General features: G+C 41.6%; 2 protein-coding genes across 2 annotated transcripts in view; both read right to left on the bottom strand.

The window, feature by feature from the left end:
- ZC3H6 (zinc finger CCCH-type containing 6) overlaps positions 1-17,906 on the bottom strand; it is a 195,350-nt gene that overhangs the window by 49,146 nt on the left and 128,298 nt on the right. The gene's annotated exons all lie outside the window — the stretch shown is intronic.
- Positions 3,699-11,343, bottom strand: CNPY3 (canopy FGF signaling regulator 3). Its single transcript, XM_063302261.1, has 6 exons — positions 11,135-11,343; positions 9,410-9,533; positions 9,007-9,103; positions 8,263-8,385; positions 6,048-6,165; positions 3,699-4,351 (listed from the first exon to the last, which is right to left on the bottom strand). The coding sequence occupies exons 1-6, from the start codon at positions 11,253-11,255 to the stop codon at positions 4,122-4,124; spliced, it is 813 nt and encodes a 270-aa protein (XP_063158331.1). The 5' UTR covers positions 11,256-11,343; the 3' UTR covers positions 3,699-4,121.

Raw genomic sequence — 17,906 nt, 5'->3', positions numbered from 1 at the left:
CCTGCTTTCTAGGACTAAGAGAATGTGACTGGCCCAGAGTCACCCACCTGGCTTTGAGAACTCAGTCTCCCAGTTTCTAGCCCAGTGCCTTAACCACTACATCAGACTGGCTCTCTTTAGAAAACGTACTTGTCTTTAATTGTGCAACCATTTAAAAATACAGATAGTCTTCAGTTAATGACTGTAATTGGGACCAGGAACTCCACCGCTAAGCAACACGGTTGTAAAGCAAAAAAAATCACCTGACCGTGCCAACTCACAACAGTTCTGCTTAACGACCAATTGTGGTCATTAAGTGCAATGTCACACGACCACTACTTGCAACTTTCTGCCAGTTTCCCCACTGACTTTGCTTATTGAAGCCAGCAGTGAAGGTTGCAAATGGCAATTGCGTGACCATAGGATGCTGTGACCTTTGTAGTTGCACACCAGTTGCCAAGCACCTGAATTGTGATCACATGACTGCAGGGATGCTGCAACGGCCACAACTTCAAGGACCAGCTTAAGTCTCCTCATTCAGCGCTGTCATAACTTTGAACTGCTGAACAAGTGGTTGCTAAGCGAGGACTACCTGTAATCAGTTCGATAATTTTCTTGTTGCCATTTTGTTTGTAGACCCCAAGGGAATGCTGGATCTTTTCCTTCCTAACATTTTGTTATTACAAAGTGGAAAAATGTCAGCCAGATGATGATGAACCACCATCAAGTCAGTGTTGACTCTTGGTGCGTGACCACACAGATATTCTCCAACCTGTCCCAAGTCTTCCAGTGGTGCACCCATTGCTGCTGTAACTGAATCTATCACCTTGCTACTAGTCATTCTTTTTCTCTTTTTCTCTTTCTTTCCATCTTTCCCTTTATAGACCTCTCAAGAGGCATCTTAACATAAATCTCCTGAAAACTAAAACATAGTTAAAATGCTTTTAAAAAACCCCAATTTTATTGCATCTAATTTCCTCTATCCTCTCAAATGAACAGTGTTCACACCTAAAAGGGGGGGGAAAAAACCTCTTGGGGGGAAGAAATATTACAGCCTAAGATTCTCCAGTGCCCCTTCCCTTAGTAATAAAATTTACATCCCCGTACTCACTTGCTTACTTCCTCACCCTTCACACATAGAATTCATTCTTCACACTGAACAGAACTGAGCTGAAAATACTGTGGGAGAGAAAGGAACGGTGATGTGTCTTGCCCTGGTAAACTGTCATCTAGTGGAAGCCTGCTCTTCACAGACAGAGAGGAGCAAAGATCTCCACAGTAACTCAGCTAAGATCTGAATAAAATCCAGAAAGACCTTTAACCCTGGAGGAGCAAACAAAAAAAAGTAGACTCCTTCAACTAGAGTCCGACTTGGGTGACTTCTATGGACTGATCCATGCAGTTTTCTTCACAATATAGAAATGGTTTGCCACTGAATTCTTCCAGGATTTTTTTTTTCAACTATGCAGTCTAACATGCAGCATTGGACTTTCCAGATGTTCCTGCATCCAAGTACTAGCCAGATCTGACCTTCTGATTGACCGGCATTGGTTAGATGCTACCACCTAGCTAGGCCAAGCAATCTCAGTAACATAACTGACAATGATTTTAATAACCACAGTCTCTCTGAAGCTCTTTTTGAAATGCCACATGACAGAAAATATTCAGGGATTGAAAAACTCAGTCCAGGGTAGATAAAGAGGAATGCAGACACCCAAACTCCTGTACATTAAAAGGCCATTATTTCTGCATCAGGACATAAGAAGGTAGTCGCACAAGTCAGATTGCAGCACACTTGCCCTGGAAGGAACGGGAAAAAAAATGTATAAACAGTATTAAAAATACTTCAGATGCCTGGAAGGTACAAAGAGAAAAAAGCAATTTCTCTTACTATAGTGTGAAATGGTAAAAAGCTCCTGTAAATATAGGACTACTAGATCTGGGCTGCAAAAATCTAGATGATCACCAGAATACAAGCAGTCCTTGACTTACAACCATTCATTCAGCAACTGAAGTTACAACAGTGCTGAGAAAAGTGACTTATGACCGGTCCTCACATTTATGACCATTGCAGCATCCCCGCGGTCACGTGATCAAAATTCGGGTGTTTGGCAACCGGCATGAATTTACGACGGGTCAAGTGATTGCCATTTGTGACATTCCCAGTCAGCTTCTGACAAGCAAAATCAATGAGGAACCATGTGATTCACTTAATGACATAGTTTACTTAACAACCAGTGAGTCACTTAATGACTGCCACAAAAATGTCATGAAATAGGGTGCAGTCACATGCCTCACTTAACGACTTCACCACTTAATGACAAATTTTCCAGTCCCTATTGTGGTTGTAAGTCAAGGCAAAGTGTTACACAAGTTTTTTATATCTGCTGCCATCTAGAGGTTGTCTGGATTTTGCAGCTCATAAATATAGCAGCCATCCCTAATGAGGGAATTCTAAAAGGAAGTGCTCTGAATTGCAGGAAAGTCTAGCTAGGGTACTTTAAAACTCTTATAAAGAAAATGAACTTTAATCCAACTTCCTTTTTTAAAGGCTGGCAGTCTTTTCTTAGTGAGAGGGTCTTTTCTGAAAAAGGAAGTTCTGAAATGAAATAGAAGTTTGCAAAACCCTCTTGCCATTTTGCTCACCCTCCTCTGTTGTATCTTATCACAAACCACATGCCAGCTTTGTCCTACTGGAAGCATGAGAGGAACATGAAAAATGATGTAAGCAGGAAATGGAAAAGCCAGGCAGCTACATCCAGGTGTCCATTCCAGGCTTAAGGAAATGGTTACCTAACTTTGGCATTTCAGCAATTCTTTTCAAGTCATGGCAAAGGAATTTCATAATAAAACTTGCAGACGTTGGCTAGATTCACACATTGTGCTAAATCATGTGTGCTTATTAAATATTTATTAAACAAACAATAGTTTGTTTACACAACCATCTAAGCCATAAACAATGGTATACAAATCACTTTATGGCTTAGTATAATGTGTGAAACAAGTCAGAGACAACTGTTCTTATAGGACACCATCTTTATTTTATACTGCTTTTCAGCAAGTCTGCAAATATGCTTTGTCCAATAAAAGTTAAACAACAAAACTCATAAATGATTCATACGTGGAACAAGCACGTGCCCTCAATCTGCAAATGGTCCTTAGCTGATCACTTTGCACCTGGAGGTCCTTGGCTATTTATCTCATTCCTTTCAATCCCTTGAAGTAACAGTGTTACATCGCTCCAAACACCAGAGATAATATGTGCATTCTCTGGCACAGATATGGAGGGTCAGTGCAGGAACTAAATGAAGCACAAACTATGCCAAAAAAAAAAAAACCCTACATTTTTATTCTTTCTAGGACTTCAGAAAATGATAGCATGTTTATGTCCACAAATGATTTTTTAGGCATTGGTAGCATCAACACTGACATCTGTAAATGCTCCTCTAACTGAAAAGGCTGCAGAGCTGATCCCTTACTGTAAGAACTTTAAGAAAGAAAAAGCAAGCAAGCAAGCAGAACAGAAACATGGTGCCCTTTATGCCGACAGAACCTTCATCCTCACTTCCCCCCAAACACAATGATCTGCATAATAAGAAAGGATTGTACTAAATGCATCTCCCAAAGAGTTAGCTAATAGAATGTACAAGTCAGAGACCTGTAAGATTACAGCCAGATCCAGGAATATGGCAGGAAAAATGAACTGCCACAGGATCAGATTGTCTTCATTTATGCTTTCCTTTTTATTTCTAACTCTCCCTTCATCAGTGCTGTCCAGCAAGTCAAAGCCAAAAGGGATGGGATAGGGAATCAACGAGGGCAGCAGACTCAATTTCAAAAGGCAAGCCACACAGACTAGGTAGTCAGCAGCTCAACTGCATCTTCCACTGCACTTTCACTTTGACTGTTCATCAAAGAATACAAGGGACAAGCTGGCTTCCTGTACCTTGCCTTGGCTGAGATGTAGTAATACTGAAGAATTCAGTTTCAAGCAACTATGATCGTTGCCCATCTTTGCACTTCCCCTTCACAACAGTATGGATCTTCTTGCAACTCCGATGGGCTAAAGCAATTCTCATTGGTCCAAATACAAGCTTGCAAGCCCACAAGACAGGTGTGGGTGAAACGTGCCTTTGAAGAACCTACAGTTCATCTGTGCTGTGTGAAAGTGAAGCCAGCTTCTGAACATCTTCCTCTTCAGTCTGACCAGGTGTCTCTACCAAACCTGGTTGCATGTTTTCTGCTTCTTGATCAGCATTGGGGCTTTTTTTATTCTTTGAAGGCCTTTTTGCCTTGCCTTCCTTTTTCTTGGTCTTCTGCCCTGCACTTGCCATGTCTCCTTTCTTTCCAGTCCACACCTCTGCCAGGCAGCCTAGAAAAACAAGGATAGAACCAGATCCTAAGATATCGCCAAGCTGCCACTTCCCTCTATCCTGAATTAAACATCACTATTGTTCTCTCTCCCAAAGTTCATACGCTGGAGTTTCCATTCAGGTTAAATTACCAGTTTCTGAGACCAGGGGCTGCTGGGTCATCCAGGAATATGGCAGGAAAAATGAACTGCCACAGGATCAGATTGTCTTCATTTATGCTTTCCTTTTTATTTCTAACTCTCCCTTCATCAGTGCTGTCCAGCAAGTCAAAGCCAAAAGGGATGGGACAGGGAATCAACGAGGGCAGCAGACTCAATTTCAAAAGGCAAGCCACATAGACTAGGTAGTCAGCAGCTCAACTGCATCTTCCAGTTGAGCTGCATCTTCCAGTTGATTCCAGGTTAATATTTCACAGGGCTGTAGTGAAGTGACACCTCAGAAAGACAGGACTAGCAAATGCTGTCAATCCTGGTGAGCAGATCAAAGGGACACTTCTTATCAATGGTTAGCGCAGTGTTTCTCAACCTTGGCAACTTTAAGATGGGTGGACTTCAACTCCCAGAATTCCCCAGCCAGCCATGCTTAAAGTTGCCACGGTTGAGAAACACTGGGTTAGTGCTAACCATAGCACAACTTTGCATTATTTACAAATGAAACTATTTTATTATGATTACATCCTGATTAAGTCACCTCTTCCTGTTAATTAATCAAATCTACCTATGAATAAAACCAGCTTTCAATGAAGAGACATTCTACCCTTCTCAGGCATGAAGGAAGCAAGAATTTTTTTTGAAAGTGAGAATTATTATCTTTAAATAATTTACCTCTTACAAGTTTTCGCTCAGCAAAAAAAGCGCAGCAGCTGTCAGCCACAGCTGGCCTTTAAAGGTAATAATTCTTTTTAATATGTTGCTTCATAAGGGTCTGGAGAGAAGCCATTTATCTATTCTAATTAATCTGATTAACAAACATCAGAACTCTAGTGGCTAGCCAAATCTAAGTCATGGTTTATTTTAATTATAGTGCATTGAATTTAAAAAATGGCCAGCTAAACTAAAACTAAATAAGCCACAGGTTCTCACACGTAGCAAGAGAAACCAGGCATCACATTTTTCTTCAGAAAATACAGCAGAAGGAGCAGGGGTCTATCTCTATGTTTCTGTCTTGTTTCCTAACAAGAACCCTTCCATTAAGTTAAGGAATGGAGTTCCCATGATGAGCCTAGGCAGGTCTGACTACCCAGTTATTTTAACGGCTGAACTCAGCAAAACGTTTTGGTGAGAAAATATTTTGTTCCCAGTTTTGCTCTCTTTTCTGAGACAGAAAGAGAGCTATCCATGGAATCCAGTGTATTATTTAAAAGTCACACGGGACTTAAACAGATACTGTATGATGTCTGGCCTAAATTTAAGTGTTCTGTAAGCAGCATCTGGCAAGGAGCATCTGCCCTTTTTTTTTTTAAGCAACAACAGGGCAGGAAGTGAAAGCAGAGAGAGAAAAGATTACTACTCCCAGCTATTTTCATTTCTGATTTCATCCTGCCCCCTATGCAGAGTCTGACACTGCACAGAAAAACATGCTTCCCAAACAGAAAAACATGCTTCCCAAACTGGGGGGTGGGGCGGGGCTGCACTGCACATGCACCCCTGGATCCTAGCCACCCACATCAATCAATTCCATGAAAGGGAAACTCACTGGTGTCCTTTCCTTTCAATACATGATTTGCACAGAGAAACTGGGAAATGTCTTCCTGTTGATGGTTTTTATACCAATCTTCAATCACATCTTCATATTCTTCCACCATTGTCTCACACTAGCAGACAAAGGGAGAGAGAAACCCAAATCATTACAGTATGACTCTCCAGAGAAAGCTACAAACCCAAGGCTTCACACCACATCCATTCACGCCTGGCGATAATTTCATTTCAGTTATAAAATAGCTATTCAAGCGCCTCCGAATCCAGACACGACAGAACAACAGAAACAGTGTTAAAAATTACAGAGGGGAAAGATGTGGAAAAATGACATTTTCAGTATTTTAGGTTTATATTTTTTTATTTTAAAAAGCTACCCTTTTTTTGCAAAGCTGAATCTAAAAAAGAGGGCTAACATCCTGTGACATCTTAGAACAGTGTTCTCAACCTTGGCAGCTTGAAGATGTGTGGGCTTCAACTCCCAGAATTCCCCAGCCAGCCTTGCTGGCTGGGGAATTCTGGGAGTTGAAGCCCACACATCTTCAAGCTGCCAAGGTTGAGAAACATTGTCTTAGAAGCTGGAGGGACATTACTCTGGCTTTATGCTGTTGGCTTCTGATAGGTTTCACACTCAATTACAAATGCCATTTTGACCAGTAAAGGCCCAAGGGGTATGGAATTCGAACACCTCAGGAACTGCCCTGAGTCCCTCTTTTCACTTAAATTACCTGCCAAGACTCCCTCCACTATTTGACATGTACAGGTGCCTACTTATGACAGGATCTTTTAAGTAGCAGCACCTAACTTTTAGAATACTGTCTCAAAATTGCCCTCCTGGCCTCTGAAAAATGGAGTGTGGGCAAAAGATAGCTCACATACATTAGGAGAGCATTTTGAGGCAAGAGATATAGTAAAGTGACTGCTGACTCTTTGTTTTTCACTGCTTTTGTTCTTATAACATTACTTGGAGAGAGAGCTTCTTCTGTTTGTGGTAAGTCACTATTTTGAACCTTCTGCCTTGAATTTACTGAATGGCCTCAAGAGTTTTATCATATTTTTAATACAGTACTGCACAGTGTTTTGTTGCCTTGTGGGTCCTAATGGGTGGAAAAACAGGGAAACAATATTTTAAAACAAATTAGAAATACTCTGCATATCTCTTTATATAGCTAGTAAACTAGCATTAATATATGCTAAACGCACTGAGTTTGCACAACTGGGGACACTGAATGTTGTTTTTATACTGAGAATAAATAACAAACAGGAGACAAGATGCTTATTTGGGGAAAACAGTGAGAAGCAATTCTAGAAAATGAAAATACTACTTTAAATAGGTCCTTGCTTTGTGATGGTAGCAATACGGCAGATTTTATTGATTATATTTTTCCCCATTACAAAGCCAAGGGCATTGCACAAAGGATTTCTGGATAACCTCCCATCCAGGCTCTGACTAGATCTAGATCTACTTTGCTCCAGGAAGTTCTATTATCATGTGCCTTCCAGCCTGACTGCACAAAGCAGACTATACCCCTCCTCAGTGGTGCAGACCTTTGAAAAAAGACCATACCCAGACTGACTTCCCTCTATGACTCAAGCCTTATGCTACCGATTCTTAGTTTGAAATTCCCCATCCCCAGAAGCCCCCAAATCCCTACAAAGATACATTTATATATTTTTTCCCAAATGGCAATTGGCAGAGTCAAGAGTCAAGACCTGCTATGCCACTGAAGCTTCAGCAGTCTCCCTCCAAAACCATTTCTTTAAATGCTTCCTAATTATTCAGTTTAATATAAATTTTAGCTAATGAGATGCTTCATTAAATTTTAAAAGTAACTGACCATTTTGAAACTTCTTTTTTGGGCCCCTCAGAGCCTCCCCGGATTATGTCACACTGAAATTTTGAGGCAGAATAGCAATTATTGATGTTATAATTTTTAGAAATGACTTAAGGTATAAACACACATTCAGCCTCACTCATTCTTGTGTGAATTAAAGCCCCAACCCTCCAAACTGGAAAAAAGGTAGGTCCCACCCGCTCCATGTCCCTGCAGGCCTTGAAGGCTAAAAACAGTAAATACAGAGAAAGGGAAATCCCCAGGCAAAGTTACCCATCACTGAGTTTCATCAACCAGGAGCTTCTGTCATTTGGAACTGGACAAGTACTATCAGAAATTATTTTTAATACTACAAATATGAAGCTCCTTCCACCACCATACCTGCTTCTTAAGATCAGCCACTTCTGCAGAGGTTTCATTCCATAGCTCATATGGGATATCCATCACCACTTTTACTCCTTTGTGCACCAAGTTATGAAGAGTTTCAAATGTCTCAGACATACCCTGAAATAACAAGAGTGAATAAAGAGTATAATTTGAAAAAATCAAGACAGTGAAAGGAAAGTGAGGAACAGGAACAAGGAAAACCAGTAACACAAGTTAATGCTTGTAGAAATTACTAGACAACCTGTGACCCGTTGGGTCATTGTTTCAGAGATACTTCCTTACCAGATTCCTCAATGCCTTCAACAATGGCAGAGCTTCTAATGTACTGCCTTAACTGGAAAAGTTCTTAAAAATTCAGGGAGATATTCGAGATGTATCTGGCTTGAAAACAGCCCATGTTGTTCATATTGAACTGTACAGCACAGTCAAACCTCAGGAGTTGACCACAGGAAATGTTTTATGACATTTTGTATTATGTCATCAAATGATTTATAATAATTTGATGTCATAAAATGTTTTATAACATTTGCCAAATTTCATTTCCATGAGAGTCATGGGTCCTGGATTTTGGATGCATTCTGTAAGTTAGCCCATTTGAGGTACCTTGGTTCAAAAACTGTTGGCTTATGATGCACCATTTCGCCCAGTTAAAGGTTACACACAGACTAACAGGAGAGTTTTAGTAGTATATAGATGCAATAAATGCTAGAAACAGAAGAAATGTGAGACATTACAAACCTTTGCAAATCTGTTGCTTCCAGGTCTCTCTTTGTGCAAATTGTACTCCAAAAGCCTCTTGCAGATGTTTTCTTGCACCTCAATCAGCCGAATGTCCCTGCAGACAGAAAATAATGCTGGCAAGTTAAAACACGTCTCTGGGTGTCCACTATTTCAACTTATGAAAATGAAAATTCAGCTTGTTTTAATTACAGGGAAGGACAGATGGCCAGGTTGAATCATCCATTTGTTACTTCCCAGTTTTTTCTCTGCCAGTGCTATGGCACTTTAGTTCATAGTTCTTGTTTTAGCACTTCACTAACACTCCAATCCATTTTCAGCACACCTCTGGAAATGCCTACTTACTGAGGAACTAGCCAAGATAAAGAAGTTTTGCATCTCTCAACAACCTTGTTCCACTTACGATTTTGTGTACTTGATTTTGGACTCCTTGCCATCCAGAAAGCCATACTTTGTGTCAATCACCTCCTTGGTCTTGCCCGTTTCATCGAAGGAAGACTTCAGTTCCAAAGCAACATACTTGCAAACTAAAAACAGCCAAAACTCAAAACAGTTAGTAACTGGCAAATGGTGCCTGTTGATCCACTATATTACAAGTGTTGCAATACAATTAGCCTCTATGAAATAGGCTAATTTCCACCTTCCTTATAGCAAAGAACGTATTGGAAAGCAATCCAGTGGCCTCACTACTCCATTCGCAAAACTTATTAATGACTCGTTATGCAGGGATATAATGAAAATAAAAATATTCACATACACACTGAGTACTAAACAAACAATACTCCAATACTCACTGGAAACCTATTTCACTAAAAATTTTATCTCATGCTTCCTCTAGAATACTCTAAATAACATGCCTTCTTGGTTATGGTGCCTGCCCTGTGCAATGATCTCCCTCTGAGATTCAACTGGCCTTAACTCTGGTAACCTTCAGAAAGGCTTGGCATTGGATGAGCTTGTCCTGTGAGGTGGAGTATATGTTGGTGTGCCCCAACTGTGGATCTAGCTGTTACGATTTTGGCTTGTTTCTTTATTCTATACATTCCAATTATATTTACATTGCTTCCAGAGCCACACTTTTTGCAAGTTGGGCATCCACAGAAATCATTTAAATAAAACAAAATATTAAATAAAACATATATTCTCTGTTGCAGTAAGCCCACACAACTAGCTTTGCTGAACTCACATTTTCTCAATCTAAATGCAGTTTGTTTCCTTTACACTGCAATGCTGGCTACTTCAGAAACCTTACAAATCGACAACTAGCGTTCATATTTCTTTCTGTTCCTCTTTTCTCATTTACTCATCTGGCCCCATTTTTAGTGACAATACATTTCAGATCCTTTTTTCTATTCTGTTACTATTATGAATAATAAATTCCCCAGCCCCCACTGAAAAATAGTCTGTTTGTGGTTATCATACAGCTCGCTATAGCGGTTAACTTATTTTATTTTCCAACATTTGTATCCTGCCTGGTCTTAAACACTCCAAGCAGATAATAGGCTGCAATATAAAGAACATAGTGATGAGGATGTTCTCCCATCATTCCCAGATTAAAAACATTTATTTTAAACCCTCAAAATAACTTTGGACTGTAACGTGACTACATTAGAAATGCATAAACATTATCACATATTGCGAGTTTCTAAACACAACTGCTCCCTACTATTTTGCTGCCTGCCCCACCCCATAAATCTATTATCTCACTATATGTCACCTGGATTTCTGTTTCTTTCCTTTCATTATTACAATTTTAAAATACCTTGCAGTTAGGAGAAGCTACTGATCTGGTACTGCCAGAGATTAGTATATTACTTTATTTCCAAACTTGGAACAGCAAACATGTTTTCACCTACAAGAATATTGGAGCATTTTAAATCTTCCTAGTACGACAAAATCGATGCTCCACTCATTCTGGGAATATACTTGAAGACATATAAAACAGTTCACGGTGCATTTATATCATCCTGATGGCTGGGCCTGCTGTAAAACGATTTTTCCTTGTCTAAGCCCTTTTTTAAACTACTACCGCTACCGAGCTGAGAGTAGAGTACTTCCACCACTTTCCATCCACTCCCTCCAGTTCCCACCAGCGCCCCTCACTCCGTACTCCTGAATCCAAGCTCACCTTCGCATTTACTGGGCAGCTTCACCCCGTCGCTGTCCTCAGCGACGGCTCCCCACAGCCCAGGAGCCGGAACAAGAAGCAAGGCCAATAAAGCACCGACGCTCGGAACCCACGAAGCCATCGGGGGCCTCCCGTAAGGTTGCCACGCTGCTACAGCCCCAAAAGCCGCACGCACGGACACTCACGATCCCCCCTCCGCTTCCGGGATTTTCCTCTTCTAATGTAACTATAACAACCAAACGTACCAACCAATTGCGGCCATAATCGTGGCATGTTCCAACAGACGGCTCGCATTGCTTCAGTTGCCAGCCAATCGAAGACTCAGAGTTCTCTCATTCCCCCAATAAGAACGGCGGAAAACGTGCTTTCTCCCACCTCCTTCTCCTCTTGAAGTGCTGCCCTCATTACTCTCTGATTGGCTTGACCGACTTCCTCCCTGTTTGTTACGCTCACCCCATTCGTTACAAAAGACGGGGGTGGAGGGAAGTGCTCCTTCCTGATTGGGTCCAGGGCAGGTTGACTAATACAGTACAGTAGTGAAGTTCGGCGTGCTTTGTTTGTATTATTCAGATTTCCCTTTTCTTCAAAGAATGAATGAATGAATAAATAAATAAGTGGGATAGGTGGGCCTTCCCCAGCTTCGAGCTTCCAACTAGGTTGGCCTGAAAATCCTATACTTCTGAGTTGTAGTTGAGCTCATCTGGCAGGTACCATGTTTGGAAATAGGCCTGAGACATTTTGTTGCTGAGACTGAATATGAAATGGCACTCTATCCCTCCAAATCAAAACAATATTCAAGATTGGCCAAAATATTTTGAAATTGTTATTTCCTGGTAGTACAAAAGCAAGAGCAGAAGAAGATTACCGTTTGCGCTCTCTTGCTGGTGTTCAGCAGGAGCTGCCGTAGACATTTTGTCTCATTCTACTTAGCCTTCTGCAAATGGGCCCCCTTGAAATATGTAGGACCAGTTCCCGCAATTCATTGCCTCTGCTGGATAGCGGTATTTGGAAGTTGAAGTACAGTTTGGGAAAGCTCATTTACAAGAATGCAACGGTTAGTAGTACATCCCACTAAGCAATGCCGCTTATTCTTAGATAAATTTGTATATGATTGCAACCTTGATTGATTATGTGCCCTCAAGTTGTCCACTCTTAGCAACCACATAGATATTCTTCATGATGATCTGTCCCTAGCCTGGTCCTTAGCTCTTCCAACAGTGTCCCATTGCCACTAACTGTATACTCACCTTGCTTCTGGTCATCCTCTTCTTCTCTTTCCTTCCACCTTTCTTAATAGCAGCTTCAACATTCAGTTTGATCAGTATGGCTGTAAGTGGGAGAAGATTTAATAATTCCTCCCCCTACCTTGAAGTCCTCACGCTACTTAAAACTACACATCTAAAAATTGTGGCCCTTTGTTTCTGGGGAGAGAAAAGTTTCTAGGGATAAGATGGTATTGCATAATTTCATTCTAATACCTCATCCTTGTTGTCCCAGGAACTCTGGGTTCTTTAAAACCTGACATTCTTCACCAATTAACATGCAAGACAGGAATCTTTTTTATAGGTTTATTCTGCAGAAGAAAGGGCACCTATGACTTTAGTTCCATAAGTGCGCCAAGCTTGCAAATCAATACAACTTTTATACATGTGTAGAACAAAGAGGTACATGAATATTGTTGTTGTTGTTTATTCGTTTAGTCGCTTCCGACTCTTCGTGACTTCATGGACCAGCCCACGCCAGAGCTTCCTGTCGGTCGTCAACACCCCCAGCTCCCCCAGGGACGAGTCCGTCATCTCTAGAATATCATCCATCCACCTTGCCCTTGGTCGGCCCCTCTTCCTTTTGCCCTCCACTCTCCCTAGCATCAGCATCTTCTCCAGGGTGTCCTGTCTTCTCATTATGTGGCCAAAGTATTTCAGTTTTGCCTTTAATATCGTTCCCTCAAGTGAGCAGTCTGGCTTTATTTCCTTGAGGATGGACTGGTTTGATCTTCTGGCAGTCCAAGGCACTCTCAGAATTTTCCTCCAACACCACAGTTCAAAAGCATCGATCTTCCTTCTCTCAGCCTTCCTTATGGTCCAGCTCTCGCAGCCATATGTTACTACGGGGAACACCATTGCTTTAACTATGCGGACCTTTGTTGTCAGTGTGATGTCTCTGCTCTTAACTATTTTATCGAGATTTGTCATTGCTCTTCTCCCAAGGATTAAGCGTCTTCTGATTTCCTGACTGAAGTCAGCATCTGCAGTAATCTTCGCACCTAGGAATACAAAGTCTTTCACTGCTTCTACATTTTCTCCCTCTATTTGCCAGTTATCAATCAAGCTGGTTGCCATAATCTTGGTTTTTTTGAGGTTTAGCTGCAAGCCAGCTTTTGCACTTTCTTCTTTCACCTTCATCATAAGGCTCCTCAGTTCCTCTTCACTTTCAGCCATCAAAGTGGTATCATCTGCATATCTGAGATTGTTAATGTTCCTTCCAGAGATTTTAACTCCAGCCTTGGATTCCTCAAGCCCAGCACGTCGCATGATGTGTTTGCATACAAGTTGAATAGGTAGGGTGAGAGTATACAGCCCTGCCATACTCCTTTCCCAATCTTAAACCAGTCTGTTGTTCTGTGGTCTGTTCTTACTGTTGCTACTTGGTCGTTATACAGATTCTTCAGGAGGCATACAAGATGACTTGGTATCCCCATACCACTAAGAACTTGCCACAATTTGTTATGGTCCACACAGTCAAAGGCTTTAGAATAGTCAATAAAACAGAAATAGATCTTTTTCTGAAACTCCCTGGCTTTTTCCATTATCCAGCGGATATTGGCAATTTGGTCTCTAGTTCCTCTGCCTTTTCTAAACCCAGCTTGTACATCTGGCAATTCTCGCTCCATGAACTGCTGAAGTCTACCCTGCAGGATCTTGAGCATTACCTTACTGGCATGTGAAATGAGTGCCACTGTTCGATAGTTTGAACATTCTTTAGTGTTTCCCTTTTTTGGTATGGGGATATAAGTTGATTTTTTCCAATCTGATGGCCATTCTTGTGTTTTCCAAATTTGCTGGCATATAGCATGCATTACCTTGACAGCATCATCTTGCAAGATTTTGAACAGTTCAGCTGGGATGCCGTCGTCTCCTGCTGCCTTGTTATTAGCAATGCTTCTTAAGGCCCACTCAACCTCACTCTTCAGGATGTCTGGCTCTAGCTCACTGACCACACTGTCAAAGCTATCCCTGATATTGTTATCCTTCCTATACAGGTCTTCTGTATATTCTTGCCACCTTTTCTTGATCTCTTTTTCTTCTGTTAGGTCCTTGCCATCTTTGTTTTTGATCATACCCATTTTTGCCTGGAATTTACCTCCGATGTTTCTAATTTTCTGGAAGAGGTCTCTTGTCCTTCCTATTCTATTGTCTTCTTCCACTTCCACGCATTGCTTGTTTAAAAATAATTCCTTATCTCTTCTGGCTAACCTCTGGAATTTTGCATTTAATTGGGCATATCTCCCCCTATCACTGTTGCCTTTTGCTTTCCTTCTTTCTTGGGCTACTTCTAGTGTCTCAGCAGACAGCCATTTTGCCTTCTTGGTTTTCTCTTTCTTTGGGATGTATTTTGTTGCCGCCTCCTGAACAATGTGGCGAACTTCTGTCCATAGTTCTTCCGGGACCCTATCTGCTAAGTCCAGTCCCTTAAATCTGTTCTTCACCTCCACTGCATATTCCTTAGGAATATTAGTGAGCTCATATCTAGCTGATCTGTGGGTCTTCCCTAATCTCTTTAGTCTGATCCTAAATTGTGCAAGAGAAGTTCGTGATCGGAACTACAGTCAGCTCCAGGTCTTGTTTTTACCGACTGTACAGATGTCCGCCACCTTTGGCTGCAAAGGATGTAGTCAATCTGATTTCGGTGTTGTCCATCTGGTGAAGTCCATGTATAAAGCCGTCTCTTAGGTTGTTGGAAGAGAGTGTTTGTTATGCACATTGAGTTGTCTTGGCAAAATTCTATCAGCCTATGTCCTGCTTCGTTTTGTTCTCCCAGGCCATACTTACCTGTAATTCCAGGTGTCATTTGACTGCCCACCTTAGCATTCCAGTCTCCTGTGATGAAAATAACATCTCTTTTAGGTGTGTTGTCCAGTAGGTGCTGCAGATCCTCATAGAACTGCTCTACTTCAGCTTCTTCAGCATTTGTGGTTTTGTTGTTGTTTATTCGTTTAGTCGCTTCCGACTCTTCGTGACTTCATGGACCAGCCCACGCCAGAGCTTCCTGGCTTCCTCACAGCAAGAATACTGGGGTGGGTTGCCATTACCTTCCCCAGGGATCGCATTTAGTCTGACCTCTCTGTCATGACCTTCCCGTCTTGGGTGGCCCTTCACGGTTTAGCTCATGGCATCATTGAGGTGCTCAAGCTCCAGCACCACGACAAGGTAACGATCCTTTGCTGAAGACATGAATATTGGCAAACAATAATTATTCACACCCTTGGGTTGGCAAAACACTCACAAAAGGTGGGTACTTTCACTGTTGCTGGGGAGAAATATGAGCCAGCTGCTATCTATCTGTTCCCCTTGCATGCACAACTGACCACTTCCTGCTTCAGCTTGTGGGGAGCTTACTGACTTTCTCTGCTTGCACCTAGCTGATAAGGGGATGCACTCAGGAAGTGCTGCAGTTTTATCTATTAGCCTCTGAATTGCTCAGAGCAAATGGGTTAGGGCAATTAGGGCAGCTGGTTTCTGCTGCCTTCTTCAAATTAACCCTAAAACTACAATTCCATCATCCTCATCCACCAAATTGTTTCTTTCATTCTGCAGAATACAGTAAGGATCACCTGGTGTCCTACTTTCCATCCCTCTTCTACTACCATGATGTAAAACTGGAATAACTAAAGGCTACTCCCTTTGGGAAGATTACTGCAGATGCTGACTGCAGTCAGGAAATCAGAAGACGCTTAATCCTTGGGAGAAGAGCAATGACAAATCGCGATAAAATAGTTAAGAGCAGAGACATCACACTGACAACAAAGGTCCGCATAGTTAAAGCAATGGTGTTCCCGTAGTAACATATGGCTGCGAGAGCTGGACCATAAGGAAGGCTGAGCGAAGGAAGATCGATCCTTTTGAACTGTGGTGTTGGAGGAAAATTCTGAGAGTGCCTTGGACTGCCAGAAGATCAAACCAGTCCATCCTCCAGGAAATAAAGCCAGACTGCTCACTTGAGGGAATGATATTAAAGGCAAAACTGAAATACTTTGGCCACATAATGAGAAGACAGGACACCCTGGAGAAGATGCTGATGCTAGGGAGAATGGAGGGCAAAAGGAAGAGGGGCCGACCAAGGGCAAGATGGATGGATGATACTCTAGAGGTGACGGACTTGTCCCTGGGGGAGCTGGGGGTGTTGACGACTGACAGGAAGCTCTGGCATGGGCTGGTCCATGAAGTCACGAAGAGTCAGAAGCGACTAAACAAATAAACAACAACAAACTCCCTTTGGGACTGTCCTTTCTTATTTCCCACAATATTTTTTCCTGTGACTCTGGAAGGTTCTGTGCCTTTTGATACTTAGATGTAGATAGATATATAAATATATAAATAAAGTAAACCCTTACCTGTTGTCCATCTCTCTCTGTGCTTTTGCCTGCCTTTGTCCCATTTTGCCAGCTCTTTTGTGGCTTGTTGATGTTTAATAAATAAACTTCAAACTTTATTTTTTGCTAGCTGAACTATGTGGTGTGCATGCTTGCCTTGATCTTGCTATATGGAGTGACTAGGAGTAATTATCCAACATATTTAATGAGAAGGAATAATTGCCTCGGTGGGCCTTTAATATAAACATACGTAGGACTGAGTTGTCAGTCTCTCATCACTTGATGATAACTCAGAAGATAACCATACTTTTGTATTAAACATTAAGTGCAAGAACCTCATAAAGTCTTTATAAAACCTTATAGAAATGGGCAACCTGTGGCCCTTCATATGTTCCTGAATTGCAGGTCCTGTTTCACTCATCACTGACCATGCTGGCTGGGTTTAGCGGAAGTTAAACCTGAGGTAATTTGGAAGGATGTAGGGTGCTATATTTGTGCAAGATGCTTGCTCACAATTAATCTAGCCATCACTGATTTAATTAATCAAATTTACTGGCTTCATATAAGACACTGAATTGTGATCTAACCATATTGCTTGGATCTGCACAGCCTGCTAGATTCAAATGTGATTAGCTATTTTGGGGTCCATTGTGTTGTGTGAATACATTAGCATTAGTACCTTGGATACTGCAGTTGGGGAAAATCAAAAGACAAAAGAGAGGGTTGTTCCAGGCCATCACATATGCTTGTGGCCCAATAATTTTCAAGCTGGGGATCTCCCTATGCCACAGTTCAGGTCACTATTATGCAGTTAATACAGGTGTAAGCTTTAGGGTTACTACACTCTAACCTGGAGATGCCTGGCCTTGGTTCACTTTTGTAACTCCTCATTTGTCATATTGCCACAGTACAAGTGCTACAATTTGTCACTTCCTTGTCAACTTATCTTTACTGGTGTATCTGGCAGCATCCTATCATACTAGCTGGGTCAGAAGTCAGGTGTTGTGAATATGGAACTTCCATCCACTTTCTCCAGGAAATGCCTGGAATCTCATGAGCCCTTGCACTAGGCTAATGCTGGAAAGGGGTCTTTAACATCACCAGCCCCTTCCCCATTGGCCAGAGAGGCAATAGTAGTGAGGGGGAGGGAGAAAAATAGAGAGGAGAAAAGAAGACTAGCAG

The sequence above is a fragment of the Candoia aspera genome, chromosome 1, assembly GCF_035149785.1.
Source record: "Candoia aspera isolate rCanAsp1 chromosome 1, rCanAsp1.hap2, whole genome shotgun sequence".
In the NCBI taxonomy this organism is placed as follows: Eukaryota; Metazoa; Chordata; class Lepidosauria; order Squamata; family Boidae; genus Candoia; species Candoia aspera.
This window is presented reverse-complemented; position numbering and strand designations above follow the sequence as displayed.